The sequence below is a fragment of the Sphaeramia orbicularis genome, chromosome 18 (assembly GCF_902148855.1).
Source record: "Sphaeramia orbicularis chromosome 18, fSphaOr1.1, whole genome shotgun sequence".
Classification (NCBI taxonomy): Eukaryota; Metazoa; Chordata; class Actinopteri; order Kurtiformes; family Apogonidae; genus Sphaeramia; species Sphaeramia orbicularis.
Genome location: NC_043974.1, coordinates 9,415,991 through 9,441,058, shown reverse-complemented (window position 1 = coordinate 9,441,058; position 25,068 = coordinate 9,415,991). Strand labels below are relative to the sequence as shown.

General features: G+C 34.8%; 1 protein-coding gene across 3 annotated transcripts in view; it reads right to left on the bottom strand.

Annotated features, from left to right (window-relative positions):
- Positions 1 to 15,615: 15,615 nt before the first annotated feature.
- LOC115438415 (phosphatidylinositol-binding clathrin assembly protein) overlaps positions 15,616 to 25,068 on the bottom strand; it is a 134,173-nt gene continuing 124,720 nt past the window's right edge. For all 3 annotated transcript variants that reach the window (XM_030162022.1, XM_030162023.1, XM_030162024.1), the window contains 2 exons: positions 24,492 to 24,608; positions 15,616 to 20,416 (listed from right to left, as the gene is read on the bottom strand). In XM_030162022.1, the coding sequence (XP_030017882.1) occupies positions 20,402 to 20,416; positions 24,492 to 24,608 (132 nt within the window). In that variant the 3' untranslated portion in view covers positions 15,616 to 20,401. The remainder of the gene's footprint in view (positions 20,417 to 24,491; positions 24,609 to 25,068) is intronic.

The following is a 25,068-nucleotide window of genomic DNA, read 5'->3' as shown; positions in this document are numbered from 1 at the left end:
ACCACTGCTCAGGAGAGGCAACAAACAGAAGAGATTTATTTGGGCCAAGAAACCCAAGGAATGGACATTAGACCAGTGGAAATCTGTGCTTTGGTCTGATGAGTCCAAATTTGAGATCTTTGGATCCAACCGCCGTGTCTTTGTGCGACGCAGAAAAGGTGAACGGATGGATGCTACACTACTATTTTTTTTTTTTTTTTTTTTTACAATTTTTCAAAGTAACATAAGAATAGAGCCAAGTAGAATAAAGAATTAAAATGGCCAAAATATGAATAGACAGAATTTACAGTATTAACAATATTAACAGTATGTATTGTCTGTGAAAATAATATGTACCGTATATCTATAAAGGAAGTCTATATAAAAACAGTGCAGTTATATTTGGATAAATATTGAATAAATATTGCATTATTATGTTGCATTATACTGTTCAAATTTTCAAGTTTGAGCTCATTTTTCTATATAATTGTCATATTTGTGGGATCACGATGCTCTGAAGGAAAACCATAGGAGTGATGATATTAATGTTAATAAAACACTGAAAACACTACAGAAGAATATTGAGCATTCAAAGCCAGTGGTATTTAAAGTATGGAAAGTTAAAGTAGTGCACTAACATGGTTTTACTGTTATATATGATGTTTTTGGACTTGTTTTACTGATGTACACGTCTAATTTGAGCTCATTTGATGTATTTTATCGACTGCAGCATGTTATAGCAAATCCAAGAGTTTATTTATGTTAAGAACAAGGACTAAGAATTAAACTCTGGATCCAATTTATTACTAATCTTTAAAACTCATGATCAGAAACGCAGTTACTCTGTGAGTTCTGTCAGATGTATACTTTCATTCGTTTGTTTGTTTATTTCGAGTATTTATAGTATACAAGCAAATTCAGAATTCCCCCCAAAAATCATTCATTTATACTTGGAAAGGAGTGGGAAGAAGAAAAAGTTACTTAATCCCACCCCCATTCTCATCATCAAATAACTGAACATGATAACGTTTTAAATACTCACTCCTGTCCTTCGACTTTGAGTCAGAACAATGAGCAAAATAGAACGAAATAGGCCTAAACCAAATTAGAATAAACTCATTTGACTGTATTTACATTGCATAACCAAAATGTGTGTAAAGAAATAGAAACAAAGTACATTCCTGGTGGTGTTACCACAGGTAACAGTTAACCATCAACTTACATGATAATAATTACATACCAACAATGGTAAAAACAAAAAACAAAAAACTACAATAGCACGAATGATAAAGGGCAGCACATCCCAGCGATGGTAAGAACAATACCAGATGGTAATGGACAACACATACCAACTAGATGAGGAACAACAAGAATACATTAACATTTAAGACAGAGTATTTATGGAACATCAGTTTTAAGACCCTCCATCTTTATACTGGGACCAGACCATATTTTTGTATACCAGTTTAAATCGGTGGATATTTTGGCATTGCTTGTGTTGGATGTCCAGACTGTTCCAAAGTTTCACACCACATACAGAACACATATAGAAGTGTGATGTTGCATAAAATGGTAAAATATTCCAATAAAGTGCAAGAAAAACCCAGAATGCTATCATTTTTACACTATCAATCAGAGGCTAAAGCACGACTTGGCAGTAAATACTATCATTTATTCATTTTATAAAACCTCTCTACGTAAGATTTTCAACACATAATTACACAGAATGAGGAGGATACATTACATTAACTGAAAAAGAGGAATGAAATAGAATTATTCATTTTCCTGACAGATAAAAAGGCCAACACCACTGACGGTTTGAGCCTATGTACAGACACTATGAGCTACATTAGCATAAAGACTGAAAAGGAATATTATGTGTCGGGTTTATTGTGTTTTTTTTTTTTATATTTTTGGTGCCAAAACATCTTTCATCCTGTGTGTCGAGAGACAAATTGCTACCGACTGCAGGTGGTTTGACAATAAATTATTCATTTAAGACAAAACACTGCTGTTTGTCAGACCCAGTATGTTATGAGTGATATGCTTCTTACTGAGGGCCACTTAGTCAAACACAAAATAACCCTGAACTACAAGCGGATCCATCACTCCTGGCATCTGTGAAAAGGCCTTTCATGTGATTTTGGAACAAATGGGCACAAACTGTTTGATTATTCTGACTCAGTGGGAGTCAGGGGGTGGGGGGTGGGGGGTGGGGGGGGACTGCTTTAAACTCCCTCTCTGTGGGAGCTGACGTTGACGTTATACGAACCGTAAACACAGACGACATCAGACCGAGCGCCCTGTACGCTCACATGGTAAGTACTGTTGTTACAGATTTCCTGCATGGGTGGGAAAAGGCGTTAAAACATGTAATTACAACACATAAGGGGATTACTGAAGTGTACAAGTAAACAATAGGGGGTTTTACAAACACTTGAGAATTGAACTGTGGTGTTCAGCTGTTAATAACTAACATTTTAATACGTCATACAGGAAGACACATGCATTATACAGCATTAAAATAAGCATCTGGGCAGATGAACCCTTTCATGCATAAATTATGAGAACCTTAGTGGAGATTTTTTTCCTGAGTGTTTTTATTCGTCTTTAGGCATGAAAAAACAGTGCGATTGAATTTTTTTATTGAACCTATTTTTTATGAAGGTAGATCCAATCCATTATTATTATTATTATTATTATTATTATTATTATTATTATTATTATTATTATTTGTTTCTTTATTGCTTGAACCATAAAAAAATATTTTCAATCAAAAAAAAAATTGCAATTAAAAAACCTTTTCAAACAAAGAAAAAAAGTGTTGCGTGCAAAAAAAAAAAAAAAAAAACAAGATCCAAAAAATTGCATTTGAACAATTTTTTTCTTTGATTAAGTTTTTTTTTTTTTTTTTTTTTTTTTCTTGAAGTGAATTTTTTTATGAAGGTAGATTTGTTTCTTTATTGCTCTAACCATAAAAAAAAAAAAATTCAATAAAAAAAAAATTGCAATAAAAAAAACCTTTTCAAAGAAAAAAAAAGTGTTGAATAATATATATATATATATATATATATATATATATATATATATATATATATATATATATTTACACACACACACACACACACACACACACATATATATAAGATCCAAAAATTGCATCTGAACACTTTTTTCTTTGATTGAATTTATTTATTTATTTATTTTTTTGAGAGAAGTGAAATTTTTTGTTTGTTTTTTTTATTGAAAAGATTTGTTTTTGGTTTGTACTTGTAGCATAGTAAATGTACTGTGATTCATTCCATTACTAAAAAACAAAGTCAAATAAAGCAAGCTTGAGTGATTTAACTGCTAAAATATTCAATAAAATAATCAGAAATATGATTAAAAGTAACAAAATAAGATGAATGCAAAAAATATTTAAGATCCAAAAAATTGCATTTGAACACTTTTTTTCTTTGATTGAGTAAGGTTTTTTCTCTTAAAGTGATTGTTTTCATGAAGGTAGATTTGTTTCTTTATTGCTCTAACCATAAAAAAAATATTTTAATCCAAAAAAAAAAAAAAAAATTGCAATAAAAAAAAAACCTTTTCAATCAAAGAAAAAGAAGAGTTGAATTGCTTTAGTTAGAGACCATAAGGGATCATCCAAAACAAGGAGCTACTTTATATTGAAATACATGTTGGAATGGCAGTTAATCAAAGTTCGCTCTCTGACTGGACATTACTGTGTTTTGACCCTTTAAGGCTCTCATAATTCATGCATGAAAAGGTTAAAAAAAAAAAAAAAACAGCTGATGATGCTGCTGAAAATGTATTTTACCTCAATTACTGACATTAGTGGTTCAAAAGTTTTTAAATATTTTAGATCAGTAGATGCGTTTGGGTCTTTAAGGGTTAGCTAGCGCGTTGACACATCGTCCTGCATGGACTTCATCATTGTCAATTCTGAAGGTGGGATGTGAAAGGGGGGTGTTTTTAAAATCCACACCCCGACCCTGAAGGGCAGCATCCCAGTCCTCCAGCATGGATATTTGTTGTGTATTCACACATGCTGCACCACATTTGTCCAGCAGTCACCGCCAAAGCATTCATGTGATTCTGGGCATAGCAACGTGATTGTAAGACTATCATATTCCAAAATTACTAATATCTCCCAAAATATTGATCCTATCAGCTTACAGTTTTCACTAGTCTCTTCCTTGACCAAAAATACATAAGTATGATAAACTGCAGCAGTCAGCTCTTTCCAGATTTTGTGTGATGTCCGAGACATACACACAAATGCACGCACACACACACACACACACACACACACACACACACACACTGAGTCCACTTCCCTTTTACTAAGGGTTAATGCACTAATAAGTATTAACAGGTAATGTGTCTAGTAATCACTTACTGAGTCATTTATTAGTACATTATTTGCTTTAACAAACAGTATTAATGGAATAATGCACATTATTTAACAGCTCATGTTTTAAAGATGATTCATTAATGACCAGATACGGTTGAGTAATGCATTTTCAATGTAACATGCATGATAATTTATAATTTATAAGATAGACCAACCACTGATAAGGACTTGTGGACATTTTCTTTATCTCCATTTCAAGCAGAAATATGGTTTTGAAATCCACAAATGTTCATCTTGTTCTGATAATTGTAGTTCTAATACTGTTTCTGGTTTGGAACTTTAGTGAACGTTCTGTTTTTTTTGCTAAAGGAGCAAAAACCAGAGCCTGATGATTTTGTCTAAATGCAGTTATATTGCCAATTTTATAAGGAATATTTAACCCTTTCATGCATGAATTATAAGAACCTTAGTCGAGATTATTTTTCCTGAGTGTTTTTATTCCTCTTTAGGCATGAAAAAACAATGCAATCGATTTTTTTTTAAATAAACCCGTTTTTTATGAAGGTAGATTTATTTCTTTATTGCTTTAACTAAAAAAAATTTCAATAAAAAAAAGTGTTTGAATGAAAAAAAAAATTACAATCCAAAAAATGTCCTTTGAACATTTTTTTTTCCTTGACTGAAGTGAATTTTTTTTTTTTTTTTTTGTAATTGAATTTTGTTTTTTTTTTTTTCCAAATTATTATTTTTTTTGGGGGGGGGGGGGGGGGGGGGGGTTTAAAGCAATAAAGAAACAAATCTACCTTCATAATTTTTTGTGGAGTTCCAAAAATGTCCACTCTGCTGGACACCATGTGTTTAATTTTTGGATATCAGACAGTGGTAAACAAAATCAAAACATTTTTGATGCAGCGAGTCTGATGTTTTTTGTTTTTGTTTTTTTTGCATTTTATCATATTCCCAATTTTTATTAGCAATTGATTGACACTCAAACATGTCACTGCAGATCAGGTTTATCAAGAACAGCAAAGTTACAGTAACGATATGAATGTCAGTGTATGGGATGGTGCATAAGCGTCCACTGTGTTGGCTGATATGGAACTAAAACAACAAAACCCATGAACATACAAGAGAACACCTGGAGAAGAACTGTCCACTGGAGCGACTACTATGCATGAAAGAGTTACTAATGTGCATATGTAAGAAAAAAAAAGTTATTTATCAAAAGTACATCTTGGAATGGATGGTTAAAGTATTCAAAAACAGCAGTAAATACAGTCAGGGACATTTATTAAAGGACACGTTTGCTCTTTTAACACTGGGTCCTCCAAGTCTCAAACGTCCACAAGATAAAGCATGAAGTCAACGCAGTGAGTCCTCTTATCTGAAAGTCAGCCGTGGGTTGGAAAACGGACGAGGGAATGGAGCGGGATAAATGATAAATAATAGACCAGATACATAATTAGCACAGACCTTCATGGCACCAAGGTTATAATAGTTTTGGATTTTTCATTATAGTTTAGTTTTATTTAGTTTGGACTTTTTTTTTTCTCTAAATCAGTTTTAATTTGTTTTTAGAGCAGGTTTCCTAGTTTTTATTAGTTTTAATTTTTTTCTAAATGCTTAGTTTTAGTTTAGTTTTAGCGTTAATTTTAGTTTTGTCGTATCTTTTATCTTATTTATTTATTTATTTATTTATTTATTTATTTATTTATTTATTTATTTATTTGCACATAATAAAAACAGCAATAGAAAAACAACATTCAAACAAGTAACAAGATTGTGCAGGAGAGGTTAGAAGCCAAAAAAAAAAAAAAAAAAGGCTTATATAAATACCTCCCCTGAAATGAACAATACACAAAAAAGAATTAAAAAAATACAATATGACTGAAATAATAAACTAAAGTAAAAACAATAAAAATGTAATCCACATTACCAAGGTTATAATAGTTTTGGATTTTTCATTATAGTTTAGTTTTATTTAGTTTGGACTTTTTTTTTTCTCTCTAATTCAGTTAGTTTTCATTCGTTTTTAGAGCAGGTTTGCTAGTTTTTAGTAGTTTAATTTTTTTTTTCTAAATGCTTAGTTTTAGTTTAGTTTTAGCATTAATTTTAGTTTTGTCGTATCTTTTACCTTATTTATTTATTTATTTTATTTTATTTTATTTATTTGCACATAATAAAAACAGCAATAGAAAAACAACATTCAAACAAGTAACAAGATTGTGCAGGAGAGGTTAGAAGCCAAAAAAAAAAAAAAAAGGCTTATATAAACACCTCCCCTGAAATGAACAATACACAAAAAAGAATTTAAAAAAAGTACAATATAACTGAAATAATAAACTAAAGTAAAAACAATAAAAATGTAATCCACATTACCAAGGTTAAAATAGTTTTGGATTTTTCATTATAGTTTAATTTTATTTAGTTTGGACTTTTTTTTTTTCTCTAATTCAGTTAGTTTTCATTTGTTTTTAGAGCAGGTTTGCTGTGTTTATTAGTTTTAATTTTTTTCTAAATGCTTAGTTTTAGTTTAGTTTTAGCATTAATTTTAGTTTTGTCGTATCTTTTATCTTATTTATTTATTTATTTATTTATTTATTTATTTTCTTTCTTTCTTTCTTTCTTTCTTTGCACATAATAAAAACAGCAATAGAAAAACAACATTCAAACAAGTAACAAGATTGTGCAGGAGAGGTTAGAAGCCATAAAAAAAAAAGGCTTATATAAACACCTCCCCTGAAATGAACAATACACACAAAAAAAAACAAAAAAAGAATTAAAAAAAAATACAATATAACTGAAATAATAAACTAAAGTAAAAACAATAAAAATGTAATCCACATTACCAAGGTTATAATAGTTTTGGATTTTTCATTATAGTTGAGTTTTATTTAGTTTTGACTTTTTTTTCTCTAATTCAGTTAGTTTTCATTTGTTTTTAGAGCAGGTTTGCTAGATTTTATTATTTTTAAATTTTTTTCTAAATCCTTAGTTTTAGTTTAGTTTTAGCGTTAATTTTAGTTTTGTCGTATATTTTATTTATTTATTTATTTGCACATAATAAAAACAGCAATGGAAAAACAACAATATTCAAACAACTAACAAAATTGTGCAGGAGAGGTTAGAAGCCAAAAAAAAAAAAAAAAGGCTTATATGAATACCTCCCCCAAAATGAACAATATACAGAAAAAAAAAAAGAATTTAAAAAAATACTATATAACTGAAATAATAAACTAAAGTAAAAACAATAAAAATGTAATCCACATTACAAATCATCAAATACAAATCAAGTGATACACAGCCTTACATGTTTTCATGAATTAAAGTCCTTTTCAGATGCTTTTTAAACAGTGATAAAGTAGATGTTGATTGAAGTTCAGGTCTTAGATCAGGGGTGTCAAACTCATTTTAGTTCAGTTCCACATTCAGCCCAATTTGATCTCAAGTGGGCCGAACCAGTAAAATGATAACAGTGAAAAAAGTTAAATCATATTATGATCAGGTTTATATCCACAAAGTTTCCTTAAAAATCTGAATAACATGAGCAACTTGAACTGTATGAAGAAAAACAAGTGTAATTTTAACAATATTCTGCCTTGTTTTATCAGTTTATTATTTACACATGTGCGTTACAATCACACAAAACATTTATTAACAGGCAGAATATTGGTAAAATTGCATTTACTTTTCTTCGGACATTTCAATTTGTTCATATTTCTTCAGGTTATTCACACTTTTTGTAAAAGCATAGTTTGGCAATGTAAAAAAAATTCATGTAATTTTACTTTTTTACACCAAAAAAACAAAGAGAAAATCTGGGGTTGTCATTATTTATAGGTTATTATGATAATATTTTACTGGTCTGACCCACTTGAAATCTAATTGGACTGTATGTGTCTGTATGTGGAACCTGAATTAAAATGATCTTAGCACCATTGATTGGTATTATAAATATATATATATATATATATATATATATATATATATATATATATATATATATATGTTATATCTTCAGTGTAATTTTTGCATTTCACAAATTCATCCCGCAGGCTGGATTGGACCCTTTGGCGGGCCAGATTTGGCCCCCGGGCCGCATGTTTGACACCTGTGTCTTAGATTATTCCACAGATTTGGTCCACGATATTTAAAAGAATACTGACTGGCAGAAGTTCGGCAGTACGGAAGAGAAAATTTGCTTGAATATCGTGTCGAATAGTTGTGAATAACAGAAGACAACATAAAAAAATTCTGAAAAACTTTGGGAAGAATATGAGTTAAGTGAACATATTTGTACATGAAGACAGGTCTGGTAAATGTTCACATCAAAAACTGAGAGAAGTTTGAATTTTTGGAAAAGAGGAGCAGATGAAAAACTGATCATTCTTAAAAATTTCTTTTGAATTAAGAGAATCTTACTGAGATACATGGGACAGGTTGCCGCCCAAACAGTAATGCAATAAATAATGTAAGGATAAATTAAGTAATAATAAAAATTCAAGAAAAAGGAATGATTTATCAATGAATGGACTGATTGGCACAATGTCAATGGACTTCATGATTTTTTTTACAGACAAGATCAATATGAGATTTACAACTCAATTTTTCATTTACAATAACACCCAAAAATTTTATGTAAGAAACCTGGGTTATTTCAAAGTTATCTAAGAATATTTTGTTGTTTTCCTTGTTAAACTTCTTATTTTTGTTACAAAATATGATAAAATTAGATTTTTGGGTATCGAGAGAGAGTTTATTCATCTGAAACCATCTAGAAACAGACGATAGTTCTTCATTTGCTTCTTTGCTGTCGTATTCAAACAAATCCCAGACAGGACTCTGCTGCTTTCTCCCAACTTTAGTTTCCATGTTTCCAGGTAGAGTGGAGACGAGAAGACGACTGGAAACCACAAGTGACGGACCGTTAAATAGCATATGGTGCCGCTAGCTAAAATTGTTTGAGGGAAATAAATCGCTTTCGTATCAATCCAACACTGACAAAGACAAAAATTAAGGGAATTTTATCCATAATTTTTATCCGTTTTAGTTTTGTAAGCACACAATACAGTTTCAGTTAGTTATTGTTTTTTCTTTTAATTATAGTTTTTATTTATTTCAGTTAACGAAAATGTTTTTACAATTCTAGTTTTCGTCATTTTGTTAGTTTTCGTTAACAATAATAACCTTGTTAATATGTGTATCTGCCACTTACTCACATTTACTCACACTGTTTATTCTGTTAGGGCTTAATCCCCACATGGGGTCACCTGGAGTTCAAATGGGGTCGCCTGAAATTTGTAGAAACTGATGAAAAAATGAATTACTAATAAAAATATTTGTTAATGATTCAATATATATTTCATTAGAATTAAAACACCACACACTTTTCCTACTAAAAATCAAGTTCAAATAAAATGTAGGATATAATATCTGAGAAGGCATATGTTGATTGACCCGATCATGTGACTGCATGTGTTATTACACTTCGACCTGTCCGGACACAGTCACAGTCAGAAAACTGGAGCGAAAAGAGAATGGAAAGATTTCTTTGCCCGCCTAGCCCCGTTGAGACCCCTCCAAACTGAGAAGTAGACACTAAAAAGGTGCATTATATACAGGGTGTACAAAAAAAAACCCCAAAAAACTATACATTTTGAAAAATTACCCCCAGTTCCGCATTTGATAATTTTTGGAAATTTCTTTTTATGGATGTCGGTAGGTAGGGGATTGGTGGATATTTGTCCAAATTTACAGACCCAGGTTTTCATGCATGAGTGAGCAGGGGCAAACTGCGCAATCCAAGTTAAAACTGGTTTGAGCGAAGTAGCGGTGATATTTAAATAATAATAATAATAATGATAATGATAATAATGGATTAGAGTTACACAGCAAAAACTGGAGAGTTGAAATTTCCGGGTTTAACATTTGAGAGTCACTTTTCACTCTCAAAGTGTAGTTTTAACTCGCTGTGAGTTAAATGTCATCCAGAGTTGGGGTTAATGAAAAGAGTTAGTCAAGCCTGTGGAAATTAACTCAGCAGAAGTGTTGTTTTGCGTCTCTCCATAGTTAATTTGCCTGGCCCCTGCATTTCAAACCAGGTGAACCTGCGCAACTTCTATCAGACTGTCACTGTCAGAGAGAAAAAAGAGGAAAAATACATTTTCTAAAAAAACATAAAGCATCAGCTTTCTTTGAATCATCCTGTTCACATTGAATTTTAAGTCATTTTTAATGGATTCACTTTTTGATGATTAAAATTAACACTACTTTCAGAGTGAAAATTAAGTAAAATAAGTGTTATTTTTGTTACTTTCATGGTGTTAATTTAACTCTGAGTTAAAGGAGAAACTGTGACAGTGTAAATAATAAATCCATATGGGTTCATTTAACCCAGGTCGGTGTGATTATGAAGAGTGGCTGTGGCTCAGTTGGTAGAACGGGTCATCCGATGATCAGAGGGTCAGTGCTTCAAATCCTGGCTCCGACTATCCATGTGTCGAAGTTGCCCACTGGTGTGTGAGTGTGAATGTGAGGAACTGTAAAGCACTCTGGGCACCATGAAGGTGTAGAAAATGTGCTATACAAATTCAGTCCATTTACCATTTTTGAACTCTTGTGAGAGTTGGTAGTTAAATCAGTCAGTGTTAAGTGAACTCAGGTTTCTGAGTTAAAAAGGCAACTCTGGCATAGTGTTAAATAATTAACTCCAATGAAAATGTTAATTTAACTCTGTAAAGTGTGGATCTATATAAACTCTGAAATAGTTAAAATCAACTCTGTGGGAGTTGATTCAACTCTCCAATTTTTGCTGTGTATATAATAATAATAATAATAATAATAATAATAATAATAATAATAGTAATAATAATAATAATAATAATAATAATAATAATAAACTTTATTTGTATAGCACCTTTCATACAGAAATTGTAGCCCAAAGTGCTTCACATTGATTGAAAAACTATATATTAAAATACATTAAGATTTGATTATACATCAAGAAATAAAATGAAATTTGAGAGAAATACAATAAAATAAAAATAAATATAAAAACAGCGCACATTAAAATATTTGATTATGCATAGAATTTTTGAAGTGCAAGAAATAAGATGAAATTTGAAATACAATAAAATAAAAAATAAAAACAGAAATACAATAAAATAAAAAATAAAAACCACTATATAGCGCTTTTCTATGAACGCATACTCAAAGCACGTACAGAGGATCCATTATTCATTTGCTCTCACATTCTCCCTCTGGTGGGGGTAAACTACATCTGCCCTGGGGCAGACTGACGGAAGCGTGGCTGCCAATCCACGCTGACTACCACCGAACATTCATACGCATTCATACAGCAGTGTGAGTAGAAGCACTTGAGGCAAGGAGGGTAAAGTGTCTTGCCCAAGGACACAACAGCACATGAACAGAGTGGGACTCAAACCGTCAACCCTTTGGTTATTGGACAACCTGCTCTACCATCTGAGCCATGGCCGCCCCATAAATCCAATCAAAGGTCGTGGGAGGGGACAATGGGCATCCATCTTGTTTTCCACAAAATTGCCAGGTTACAGCAGTTACACTTTGGCCTCCATGTCCATTTCATTTCTTTACCCATGGCAGCTGTTCCTGCCTTTCAATGTTAATTCAACTTCTTTAGGCCTGAAAATGTCACTGAGGACAGGCCAAGTTAGGGTTAGGGTTAACCGCTGATCATATAATACTATAGGAAACTATTATATGATCAAAAACAGATTGATTTTAGCAAAAAAAAAAAAAAAAATGTCTGTTTTGAATGTCTGGGGTCTCCAGAAATTTGTGATGTTAAAATGGGGTGGAAAAACGATGGGAACCACTGCTGTAGGGTCCTCGGGGGCTGGAGGTGTTTAGGTGAAGGTGAAGGTGGGGTACAACCTGTTCTGACAGACACCAACAACCACTTAACTCTAAATATGTGAAGCCTTAAAATGTTACAAGATATTTATCAACAGATATTTAATGCTTAATAGTGCAGTGGTAAACTCTTAATCAATGCTCACAGGATCTTTATAAACTATTAAACAACCTATAGATTAACACAAAGACAAATGTGGGTGTAGATGTTTTTCTAATTGTTTGAATTGGGTTTGGCTTTGAGATGCTTTTAGGGAACATTGTTGTTATACTTTAAGTACCTTTTAAAATAATGGTGATGCTTTATATGTATGTTTTTATCAGTTTTAAGTTTGTTTTTAGTACTGACTTCCATTGTGTTTATGTATGGCTGTGATTGCCATTTTCCGCTGTCTTGGCCAGGACACTCTTGAAAAAGAGATTTTTAATCTCACTGAGCTTTTTTCCTGGTAAAATAAAGGTTAGGAAGAACAATTTAGTTTTACCTTTCCCAAACTTAGGGTCAGGGCCCCAAAACGGGTCACAGAACACTTGTATTTAGTCACCAACTGTTAGAATAATCATCAGTGGATTTATTTTCCTAAAGAATAGAAAACACATGAGATGTAATGGGATGAAAACATCATAAAAGATGTAACGAGAAGGCAAAAGTTATGTGAAAGATATAATACGGTAAAAGTTATGTAAAAGATTAAATGATGCAAAAGATGGAATTCAATTTTGGTCCTGATGAGACACAATATATAATTTGTGATAGATAAATCGAAGTGAAAACCAGGCAAATTAGTTAACTGCTAATGATTACACTGGGTTACAAAAAAATGTTTTTGCAACTTGTCTAGGTTTTTTCAACTGAATTAGGACCATTTTGCACCGCTAAATCCAAAAATGACATGTTTTTCTCCATCAGGTCAGGTTTTTTTGCTAATTTGATTTTGAAAAATTTGATCTTCTCACAAAATTGACTACATTTAATTGCATTAAAACCAAAATAAGATTGGTAAGCACACTTTATGAAACTTGTGACTTGATTCCTGTTAGGTACAATGGTGTATTCACTGCAGATGTAGCAGAATACGTCAGGCTTATTTTTGCAAGATCTTCTAGTCGAAGCCATTTCATTCACCTGTAATATTAAAAAAAACAATCATAACTTGGCAAAAGTAAAATCTTCAGAACTCGTTTATTGCAAGAAATATGAAAGAATTTTGTATCATATGATGTGAAAATGCCCATAAATGTAAGCAAAAATGTTAAAAAGCCAATATGTAGCATAGTTCAGAAAGTTGACCTGATTGAGCAAAATTAATGTGATTTTTGGATTCAGCACACCAAAATTATCCTAAATCAGCTCAAAAAACTTAAACAATAAACTTTTTGTTGTCCAGTGTTATTGTTGTATTAACCAACATTTGTTCCTGTTGCAGGTGAAATAAATGGTAGTGAAGAGGGTAAAAAAGGGTGAAAACATGCATCTGTGACTGAACAGGGTTGGAAAGTCCACTGTCTTTAACCCTTTCATGCATAGTGGTCACTACAGTGGACGGCTGTTCTCTTGTATATTCATGGGTTTTGTTGTTTTAGTTCCATATCAGCCAACACAGTGGACACTTATGCACCATCCCATACATTGACATTCATATAATTACTGTAACTTTGCTGTTTTTGATAATCCTGATCTGCACGAAGAACATGTTTGAGTGTAAATCAACTGCTTGTTTTTAATGCATGAACTATGTGCCAGTTATGTTTTATTCTTTTTATTGTCTTTTACTCCTGTTTCATGACTGTGTACAGCACTTTGGGATAGTAGTGTCTGTTTTTAAGTGTGCTATATAAATAAACCTTGACTTTGTTATTGTTATTAGACTGTAATTAACAGGCGTCTTTTGAAACAATTTTTTTTCCCACATATTATTTCCATGAAGTGAGTAACGACTAGAATTAGAGTATGTTCAAAAGTGAGATAACATCAAATTAGCAGCATTAAAAATGTTTTTATTTCATAGATTTCACACAGTATATCTGTAAATGCATGTTTCTTTGCTTCAAAAATGAAATGCATGGTGTCCAGCTGAGTGGACATTTTTGCAACTCCATGAAAAGTAAAATATAAAAAAATTTAATTAAGAATAAGGTAAAGAAATAAGAACAAGAAAAATAAAATAATAATATTTAAAAAAAATTCAATCGCGTTGTTTTTTTCATGCCTTTAAGAGGAATAAAAACACTTGGGGGGGAAAAAAATGCTCAAAATTCATGCATGAAAGGGTTAAATCCATGGTGTAGTTGAGTGGACATTTTTGTAGCTACATGAAAAAAACAAAAAAACAAAACAAAAAAAAAACTCGATCACATTGTTTTTTTTATGCCTAAGGAGGAATAAAAACACTCTAGACCAGGGGTGTCAAACTCATCTTAATTCAGGGGCCACATTCAGCTAAATTTGATCTCCAGTGGGCCGGACCAGTAAAATAATATAACAATAATATATAAATAATGACAACTCCAAATTTTTGGCTTTGTTTTGGGGGGAAAAAAAAAAAAAAAGAAAAAATACTTTTATAAACTATCCAAACAAAAAAGATTTGAATAACCTGAAAAAAAATGAAATTTCTTGAGAAAAATAAGTAATTTTAACAATATTATTCCTAAACTTATCATTTCTACATGTGCATTATGGATCAGATCTACAAAGACACTAAACACTGAGGAACAGGAAGAAAAGAGTTAAAACTGTGCTTAATTTTCTTTAAACGTTTCAGGTTGTTCATATTTGTTCAGGTTATTCACATTTTATTATTAGAGGATAGTTTGTAAATGTAAATATTTTCATAATTTAATGTTATTTTTTGCACTAAAACAAAGAAAAAAAAAAGTTGTTAATTCAAGATTTTTTGCTTAATTCAAGATTTTTTGCTAAATTTAAGATGTTTTTTTTTTTACTTAATTGAAGATTTTTTTTCTGCTTAAATCAACATTTTTTCCTTAATTCAAGCTTTTTTTTTTTTTGCTTAGTTCAGTTCAAGACTGTGGAATTTTTGACTTTGCAAAAACATCCCAAGGGCTGGACTGGACCCTGTGGCAGGCCGCATTTGGCCCCTGGGCCACATGTTTGACACCCCTACCCCTGCTCCAGACAAAAAATCTTGATGAAGGTTCTCATAATTCATGCATGAAAGGGTTAATATTGTGAACACACACACGGTCCAGGAAATCCACTGATTTTAGCCGATCAGGTATAATACAGATCATCTGCAGGAGACTCAAAACACACACACTTGTTTAGGAATGGAAAATGACTTTTTATTTCTTCCAAAAAAAAGAGAGAAAACCAACCCAGAGAATAAACAAATATACTGCTGTAAAATAAAAGCCTGTGATTTTGTCAACTGTAACATTTGTTTGCCTTTCCATGCTTGATACAATCCATATATTTCTGCTTTAAATAAATAGAAAAACAAATGTACAAAGAGAGATGGGGGAGGAGACAGAGAAGATAAAGAGACAGAGGAGAGAGATTCAAAGGTGTACTCTGCTCAAAAAACATTTGGCATCAGTGAGAATTCATGGCTGATCCTGATGTACGGGGAGGTCTGCAGCCCCTGAAGAAATCTGCATCGTCTGTCTGTGTAGCCCACCCCCCCGCTGAGTAGTAATCATCATACCTACAGTATATACCGCTGGAATAACGCGAATATCTTTCATGTTCAGAAAAATAAATGAAAATAATGCGATTGCAGGTTATGAGAGTATGTATTTAAGCTCTGTGTTGTGTGTGTGTTCTTTATATACAGAATAGTGAGGCAGCAATCCGAGGGTTCTTACCAAAAAACACAGATGTAGAAAAAGAAAAACAAAAAAAACCCAACGTGCACAAGAGATCTTTGATTCAACACACCGACTCACCGACAAAAATGAGGGTTTATATCTGTTCACCAGCCTCTCCTGGTTGTTTCATTTCGTGGATGACCCACAGATGGCGCCACAGCAGTGGAGAATCCAAGGACCAGGTTGCTATAGAGGACATGTGCTCCATGTAACAAATGTGACATCTTTGGGGAAACAGAAGAAGTCCGCCGGTGCGTTTCTGCTACAGTGGCTCGTTTATCGACAGTGCAGACATCTGTCAAATGAACCCGCTGTCGTGGACGGCAAACGATCGGTCAAGAAAGTAAAAAAAAAAAAAAAAAAAAAAAAAAAAAAGCCTGCTGCTATTTGTCCATCACGCCCTGACGGACAATACGTTTCACACAGGGACGAACAAGAAGAATTTATCATTATCATCACCATCATCACCACTGTCGTATCATGCTTTTTTGGAAAAAACAGACAACAAACATCGACAACGATACAACCATGCACGCGCCCACCCTGAAGACAAGAGGAAGGTGACGGCTCACCAGAGAAGAGTTCAGTCTCTGAACGTCGGATACACTGGGCCTTAGCGGAGAGCGGACGCTTTTAGTTTGACATCAAGGTTTGTCCGTATATGTGTATCCTTCACCATCTTTAATCATGCTACAACAACGCGGAGAGGCGGCAGCGGCTGAGAGGAAAAAGTCCAAGAGCGGCTCCATCTGCTTTGTTGAAACTGAAACGAAAGGGTCTGGGCTCAGTAGCCAACACCGAAAACAGTGGTTTAAGATTTGGGGATTTCCCAACATTGTACGAAAAGAAAGTGTCTGATTTCGAGGAAAGGGAGTTGCCGAAAAAGAGCCTGCATGCTCGGTCAAAAACCCCTCCCTGGATAAATACTGTAACAAGTCCTCAGAATGACCTACACAATGAGGCTGGAATAATCGCTGGCACTTACATCGACGCTAAAGAGACGACAAGACGAGCCAGGAACGTTTATGGGACTTAAAAAAAGTCACAAGTTGACCACGGCTGTCTCCTCTCAATCTGCCGGACTTGACCAATGTAAAACCACTCCAGACATACAAAGAAAATCCACAAAGGCAGGACTAGACTCCATGCAGAGGAATTTAAAGATTTATACAACATGGGGAAACAGTGTTGGACTCAAAAAAAAAAAGAGAGGGACATAAGATTAAAACTTAAAGTATGTTCCTTTCAAAAACCGAAAAAGTTCAGATCAAACATGAAATTCAGTTGGATTAACTGAAACAAGTCCTTTTGTCTTCTGAAGAGGTGCAAATAAACACTGCATCTGCAGTTGCACCTGTCGTGAAGTCGTTTTGTTTTTCGATCCGAGGCGACGGCGACCTCTTTCTGGATCAGCGCAACAAAAATGGCTTCTCTTTCAAGTGCAGATTCATGATGACAGATTAGAGACAGTTAAGACAGCTGTCCTAAAAAATAAAGAGCTATTATTGGAGATCAGTCTGGCACCAAAAACACCAAAATCCATTAAGGGGGTTTTTATGAGTTTTGTAACTTGGAACCAAAGTGCAAATTTAGAAAAAAGGATTGTTGATTGTAGTGATGTGGACAAGCTAGGTTTGGCTGGACAGTGAGGATGCCCTTGTGTCTTGCCACTTAGTTTTTCCTAATGAATTCTACGTATATGTAACCCTAACAACAGCTGGTTGACCTTTCCAGCTGCTGTGGAAATCTACTAGCAGTTACCAAAGCTCATTTCCAAAGATGTCCTTCTAGAAAAGTACATAAACTTTTTTCCCGTAACAAAAGAAACAAAAACCTGGATATCCAAGCGTCTGATTCGCTGTCTAGGTTCAACAGTCCAATCAGAGACGGGTTTGCAGGCTGCTGACATCATAGCGACAGGTGGAGATGGTTGATTTTGAGAGGAGGGGGGGAAAAAAAAAAAAAAAAAGGATCTTATTAACTGGTTGGAGTAGCGATGCTAACGGCAAGAAGTAAGAGTGCACTGGAAGCAGGAAAAACCACAAAGCCTGAGCAGGAGGCATCAGAGAGGGTTTGTTTACAGCTACAGGACAGAGACGACGAGAGAGATAATAGAGCTATAGATACTAGACACTGACGGGGGGGGGGGGAGGACGAGGTGGGAAACCTACAGAGAGAGGTCTTCTACAGGTGTCAGGGAGGATAATATGAACCGTGTCTAGAGCTAACACAAGACCGCGACAAGAAGTGTCTAAGAGCAATACCTATCAACAGCGACAGAGATGAGTGGACATTCTAGACAGAAACTGCTTATTACTACTATATGTTCTTTTTTTTTTTACATATCTACACATACGTAACAGTGACGAAGCAGGCTAAGAGCATATCAGAGAGAGATCTACTAGACAGAGGTGAAGAGTGTAGAGATTTCACAGCAGAATGATGAACGCAATATGACTGGACTATTACTGATGGCAGGGCAGTAGACGGTGGACCAGGACCAGGACCAGGGAGAGGATTACAAAAAAGTTCAAGTTCATTGTTAGAATGGCAGAAAAGTAACTTTTAGTTACCTGCCAAAGTGGCTGGTAGATTAGACAAAATCATTATTATATTTACTGGAAAACCCCAAACTGTTTCTACAAATTTCAAATCTCTTTTACGCGCCAGAAAAACTGACGACAGCTCTACGGCGGCAGGATTCAGTGCAAATTTTTGTATGTGCATTTCGCAACAAAATAAAATTGATTTTTTTTTTCCATACAAAAAAAAAGAAAAAAAAAAAAAAACTAAACAAAACAAGCACGTTTTCGTGTCAAGTTCCCTGGCTCAAATTTGGCTCGAAATTTGACACAATTTGACCCTCAGAAATAGCCCTCAATGGAAAAAACATACACACGCAACAGTGTACACATGAACACGCTAAAATGCATTAAGCACAAAAACACCGACATCATGGCGACAGATGCTTTGGCGGAGGAATGGCCACGACCTCTTACATGAGTCTAATTTGATCATCTAATTTCCTGGAAACACAGAGCGAGGGTGATGCCAAAGGTTCAGTGTTGTCTGGCTGTCGGACTTACAGCCAGTTACTTTGTTTCAGTGCAATGTAAAGTGAATTAACTCAGTTGCATTTGACTCAGTCAGTGCTGCCGTCGTGAAACACCGGCAGATACTGTGCATCTGCCAGGTTGTTCTTAATGAAAAAGCTCTGATTTTAGAAACCATTGCCCATCCAGGTGGAAACAGGGAGCTAACAGGAGAAAATAAACACTCTGTAGCCTCTTAAGTGTGACAAAAATACACATTTTTTCCATTCGACAGCACCACAGGTGAAGTCATTTCTGTCCCAGAAAAATATGCAAAATTATACTTTGTATTTGGTTCATATGTAATTACGATGACTCTGTACCGTGCTAGCATGTTGTCACCACTGAGCCCTGTCTCTCCGTTTGTGCATCTGTATCTTTGAGGGGTAAAAACAATGCAGCATGATTAACAAAGACTTTAGCTTAAAAACCATGATAACAAACACTACTATTAACAAATGGTTCAAGAAATTGCCATACAAGCCCCGATGTCACAGGAGAGGTTGCAGAAGAAAACAGATTGAAAAATACAAAGATATCCCGACAGAGCAGTAAATTAGGGACACGCACTTTGATTGGACAGTTGCGAACACAAACAGCGAATGAGGGTGGGGATTTGGAGGGGGAGGGACTGTGACTGGTCGGCTGCAAACGTATTGTCTGAAACAACTGCACCACACACAAACACACCACGAGATCTCACATCTACACATCCCAACACGCATATTAAACAAACACGTGTCCTCTCTTAAATGCTCCCAGATGCCTTTGCAGGCGGACAGTAACCCAGAGAGGACAAAATAGCACCAGTATGAAATAAAGCTAATTCTGCAGCGGAGATGCTCACTGACTGAAAAGCAGAGGTAGGATTTCCTCAATCCCCTCTTTTCTCTCCTCGTTTCTTTTCCCATCCTTATTCCCTCTCCTGAAACATCCCTCCGTCTTTAGGATTTAAAACACAAATCGGACAATACGACACAAAGAAGCACACGAGCGTGCAATTGTTTCAGACAACGACCAGCCATGAAGGCGTCCTCCCCGTCACATCCCATCATCCCTCCATCCTCTGCGGTGTCATCCACTCCTTATCCCAACTTGTTTTTTGGTGTCGGTTCTGTTCGTCTGTCTTTCGCGTCATCTTTCAGCTCGAGTCATTCCTCCATCCATTCCGACCGCCCTCTCGTGTGTTTTCTTCCGCTGTTTGTTTGTTTGTCGCTTTTGGCACTCTGCTTCCTTCCTCGCTGGATTACATAAACTGCATCTGGACAGAAAGAGAAGGAAAGCAATTTGATAAAAACGCATTTGTACAGTGGAAAAAGGATTTTAAAAAAAAGCTTTCAACACTATACATGTGGCACAGGTCTTGACTGAAAGATACAAAACTGAAACTTTAGGCCAGTTAGCCCTTAGGGGTCCACGGTCACGGCCCCGTGACTGAATCACATGACATTTTCAACACATTGTAGCATCGGAAGTCGGTCCTGTAGACCACTGGGGATAACTGAATTCAAAAGTGCAGACTTGAAACACTCTCCCACTTTTTATTTGATGTTGATAGATCAAATACAACTGGAGATATGACGATTTGAACCTGGAGCGAACAAATGTGAGTAAAATTTATGAAAATGAGGTGGTGGTGGTGGTGGTGGGGTCACATTTCTGACCATATCTTCGTCATTTTTCATCATTTTTCAAAACAGAAAAAAAAATGTCTGAATCTGCGGATTCTAATCCACAGACTGCATTAGCATTACAGGTAAGGGTGAGAATGAACCTGAACCGGATGCGGAAACCAGGAGGACTAGGGGTGGGGTGTGTGAAAACGCCTATGTAAAGATATGCTTTTATGTCAAATATTAAAGTATAGTTTTAATTTATTACAATTTAGATTTATATACCTAATATTTGGAACAAATATTCACTTTTAAAGTCTTTGAAAAGGTTCGTTAAGCATCTTTTGCCATGTTTCCACTACGTGGTACCGGCTCAGCTCGGCTCGGCTCGGCTGCCTTTTTGTGTGTCCATTACGAAAAAAGACCTGGAATCTGGTACCTGTTACTAGTTTTTTGGTATCACCTCCGCCGAGGTTCCAGGAGTGGGGACCAGATACTAAAAAGTGACGTGTAAACACTGCAGGACACTGATTGGTCAGAGAGTTGTCTCTGTGACCCACCATTTTACAAAAAACAGATGTGGAAGTTTACAGTAAATATAGCGGTAGGTTAATTCACATGATGACAGCCCACAAAACTACACCATTAAGTCAGGAGATTTAGTCTTTGGTGGCCGACGTAAAAATTCAGCATGAGCTTGATGAGACAACCCGCAACAAGCGAGTTTATCAGCAACTCTGAGCAGACAACACGGAAGTAACGCGCCGCATCGCTATGATGTCCAGGTACTGTAAAGTCAGTAGTATCAAGTAACGGAAACGATCTCCAGGAATAGGACCTGGTACCCAAGTCGAGTTGAGTCAAGCCAAGTCGAGCTGGTTCCATGTAGTGGAAACACGGCATTTGTGTTATTTATGCAATAAGTTATATACATTTTTCAAATTGGATTTCAGATTTTTTGTGTTTTTTTTGTCCTTTTGTGTTGATATAGTAGGTTAAAGTGAAAAAATAATATGCAGATGATACAGATGAATTTGTGCTGAAAAAAAAAAAAAAAAGATACCAAACATGGGTACAGTAAATATTTCTTTATATAGTATATGAAGGCAAAATCAGATCAAAAGTACTAATAAACAGCCAAAATAGGCTCAGACCCTTAAGGGTTAATATTAATATGTCTACTTGTGATGCTTTATTTTTTATAATTACACAGTCTAAGGAGACTTACAAATATTGGTACTGAAAAGATGCTGCTGAATCACGTTTTAAAAGCATGTTCTAAATAAAGCACAGCTCAGATTTGTCTCACTGTTTAACCCTATAAAACTTGACCGATCAAAATCTAGCCATAAAATTCTATTTTTTTTGGAACTGGGATATTTATCAGACCTTTTAACAATATCCAAACAAAAAATTTTGCCAAATCATTTTGTTTACAATATGTTTTTGTATCACGTTTGATGCATTGGCCGTTTTTATAAAGCACCTTATATATACCTGCAGTATCAAATCTCATACACACATTTTAACACAATTAAGTGTACTATAAAGAATCAACTATCAAGTAACTATGCATTGTTTCAGTACGTGAAGTACTTATTAAAAAAATGAACAATACAAATGTTCTTCTTAATGTAACTTTTTGAAAATTCACAAAGACTTCCCTGCAAAAAGTTTAAGGATGATTTAATGATAATGATTTATTGAAAAGCTTCTGTATCACAGTTAAGGGAGTTAAACTGTGGAACAGACTGAGTGCAGAACTAAAACAAATTGTCAGTATAACTGTGTTTAAAAAGAGGCATAAAGAAATGATTTTCCAGAGGTACATTGCTAAATAAACTCCATAAGGTACTTGTTTGTTATTTGGATATCAATTTTGCAGTGTGTTGTAATATGGATGAGTGACTAAATGTTCATGTTTTTAAATTGCTGATAAATTTGGGACTGTTGTTTTCAGTAAGTATGGAAAGGTTTGAAAGGATAAGATTAGATCAGTTTATACTTCTTCCTACTCCTTTTCGCTCATGTAAATTTTGAGGCTTAAGACGTTGCAGTTTTAAGTTTCCATTTTGTTCTCGTTCTCCTGATTATCATTTATTTGCATTTCTGTTTTTAAATTGTCATTTACATGATTGAAATAAAGTTATCAATCAATCAATCAATCAATCAATCAGTGATAGTGGCCATATTGGAAAATGCGAAAAAAAAAAAAAAAGCATCCTTCCATTGGCTTCACTGGGATGATAACGCACCAGGGGGCACATATTGGGTCACATACAACAAGTTTTTAAGGAAATCATTGGTCTTGTTGATAAGACAGAGGTCTAAGAACCTGGTGTAACAAATATGATACAAATGGTTTTATTGGGTTAAACCAGAGCTTCTCAAACTGTGGGGTGGGCCCCCCAGGGGAGGCACGAAGACTTGCCGGGGGGGGCATGGGATCAGTCCTGGGTGTTTTTTTTTTCTTCAGGTTAGCACATATAGCAGGTAGAACTAATGTTTTAGCGTTGGAGCACTCTGGGCTCATTTTAGGGATGCACAACAAACCAATCTACTGCCATGGTGATCTGTCACTAGACTAGACAAAGAGTTTAGGTTTGGAGAATGGACAAAGATTTGACTGCAATGTTTCTGTTTTTGCATAGTTTATACAGTTTGCACTTTAATGTTCTGAGATGCGCAATGTAAATGGACTCATTGCAGCCACTGATATTGTTACCAAAATTAGTTTGTTGTTCTAAAAAAAAAAAGTTGCTTTATTGTCATAGATGTAAGATAATTGCATATTTCCTATTTTTATTTGGAAAAATATTGCCTCAGGGAGCAGTCTGGTTGAGTTTATGTGTATTGTTCGTGCAAAAATTTAAGTTATTTTTCATTTGCACAACAAATTATTCAAGGAAAAGCAAAAAGTAGTTTTATGATATTGATGTTTCTTTCAATAAAAGTTGTAATTGCACCACTGTTGCAATGTTGCTGGGGTTGAGGGGGGCCTAGAGATTTTTCATCCTCCAAAGGGGGGCCCGACAGAAAAAGATTGAGAACCACTGGGTTAAACTGACGAAAAAGTAGCTGTAACTTAACTCTTTCGGTGCCAGACAGTTAAGGGGCTAATAAGCCTTAGAAGTGCCACAGAATTTGGCCGTTTTTCAGTATTTCGCGTCGTTTTTATAATCGAAGTCTGAATCATCATCAGAACTCATTTTCTAGCAGATGGAACTGTTTTGACAGATCGCTGTGTTTACGATATTACTACAAAATGGCCATCTAATTTGCATATGATTTCATTCATAAATTCATTCATAAAATTTCCCAAGCAGAAAACGAAACGCGAGCTCTTCCTTGGTCAAAAACCGCTCGGTAACATCCGACCGATTGCTACTTAGATTCAAAACGCACCGGACGCAGCCGATTCATTATTGATCGTAATTTGCAAGAAGATTTGAAAGAATGTCATCGAAATGTGAGAAAGAAATGGGGGTGGATGGTTTGTTGGTACACAAATATGGCGTGTTCTCCAAAGCCGATCTGATCGGCCCGTGGCACTTTAAAGGTTGTATTCGTAAAGCCGATTTAATCGGCCCATGGCATTGAAAGAGTTAAAGAAATACAACATGGGTGAATCAAAATAAGATCGATTACATTTACATGATTTTAACCCGCCAAGAGAATCCAATCGTATAAAATCGTCTATGAGATGTTTTCAGTGTATGTCACCTGGGCTCCGGGCATGGGTGCAAAGGGGTTTGTGGGTCTGAGAACAGGCTGGTTGTACATCATTGGCTGAGGAGCCATCACTGGTACCCCGCCCATCTGACCCATCTGGGGAGGGACCTGCAGAGATAAGATAAAGAGATGAGATGAGGAGGAAAAAAAACCCCACATAAAACTCACAACAAATAAAACTAGAAGGGCAATGAGAGCCTTTGCCAAGACCCCACAAACCTGCAATTCAATCAAACATTATGTTTCAATGTCAGAAAAAGTAAAAAAAAATCCAAATCTGTCCTTTCTTTTGGACCCGATCCAAAATCTTATGTGCTTATCGTTGACCCATGTCTGACCCTTTCCACCAAGTTTCATAAAAATTGATGCTTCAACAGATGTGGGTGATTACATAACATCCTGAACAGAAATAAAAAAAATCAGACCAATAGCCCTGTATCTCACCGGCATGTTCTATATTGTTGAAAACCTGCACTGTTTACAAGCGTTTTTATAATGCTACAAAAAAAAGGCTCCTAGATAACCAGCGCTGAAAACACTAATACACATTCTAGTGTCTATGGCAGAG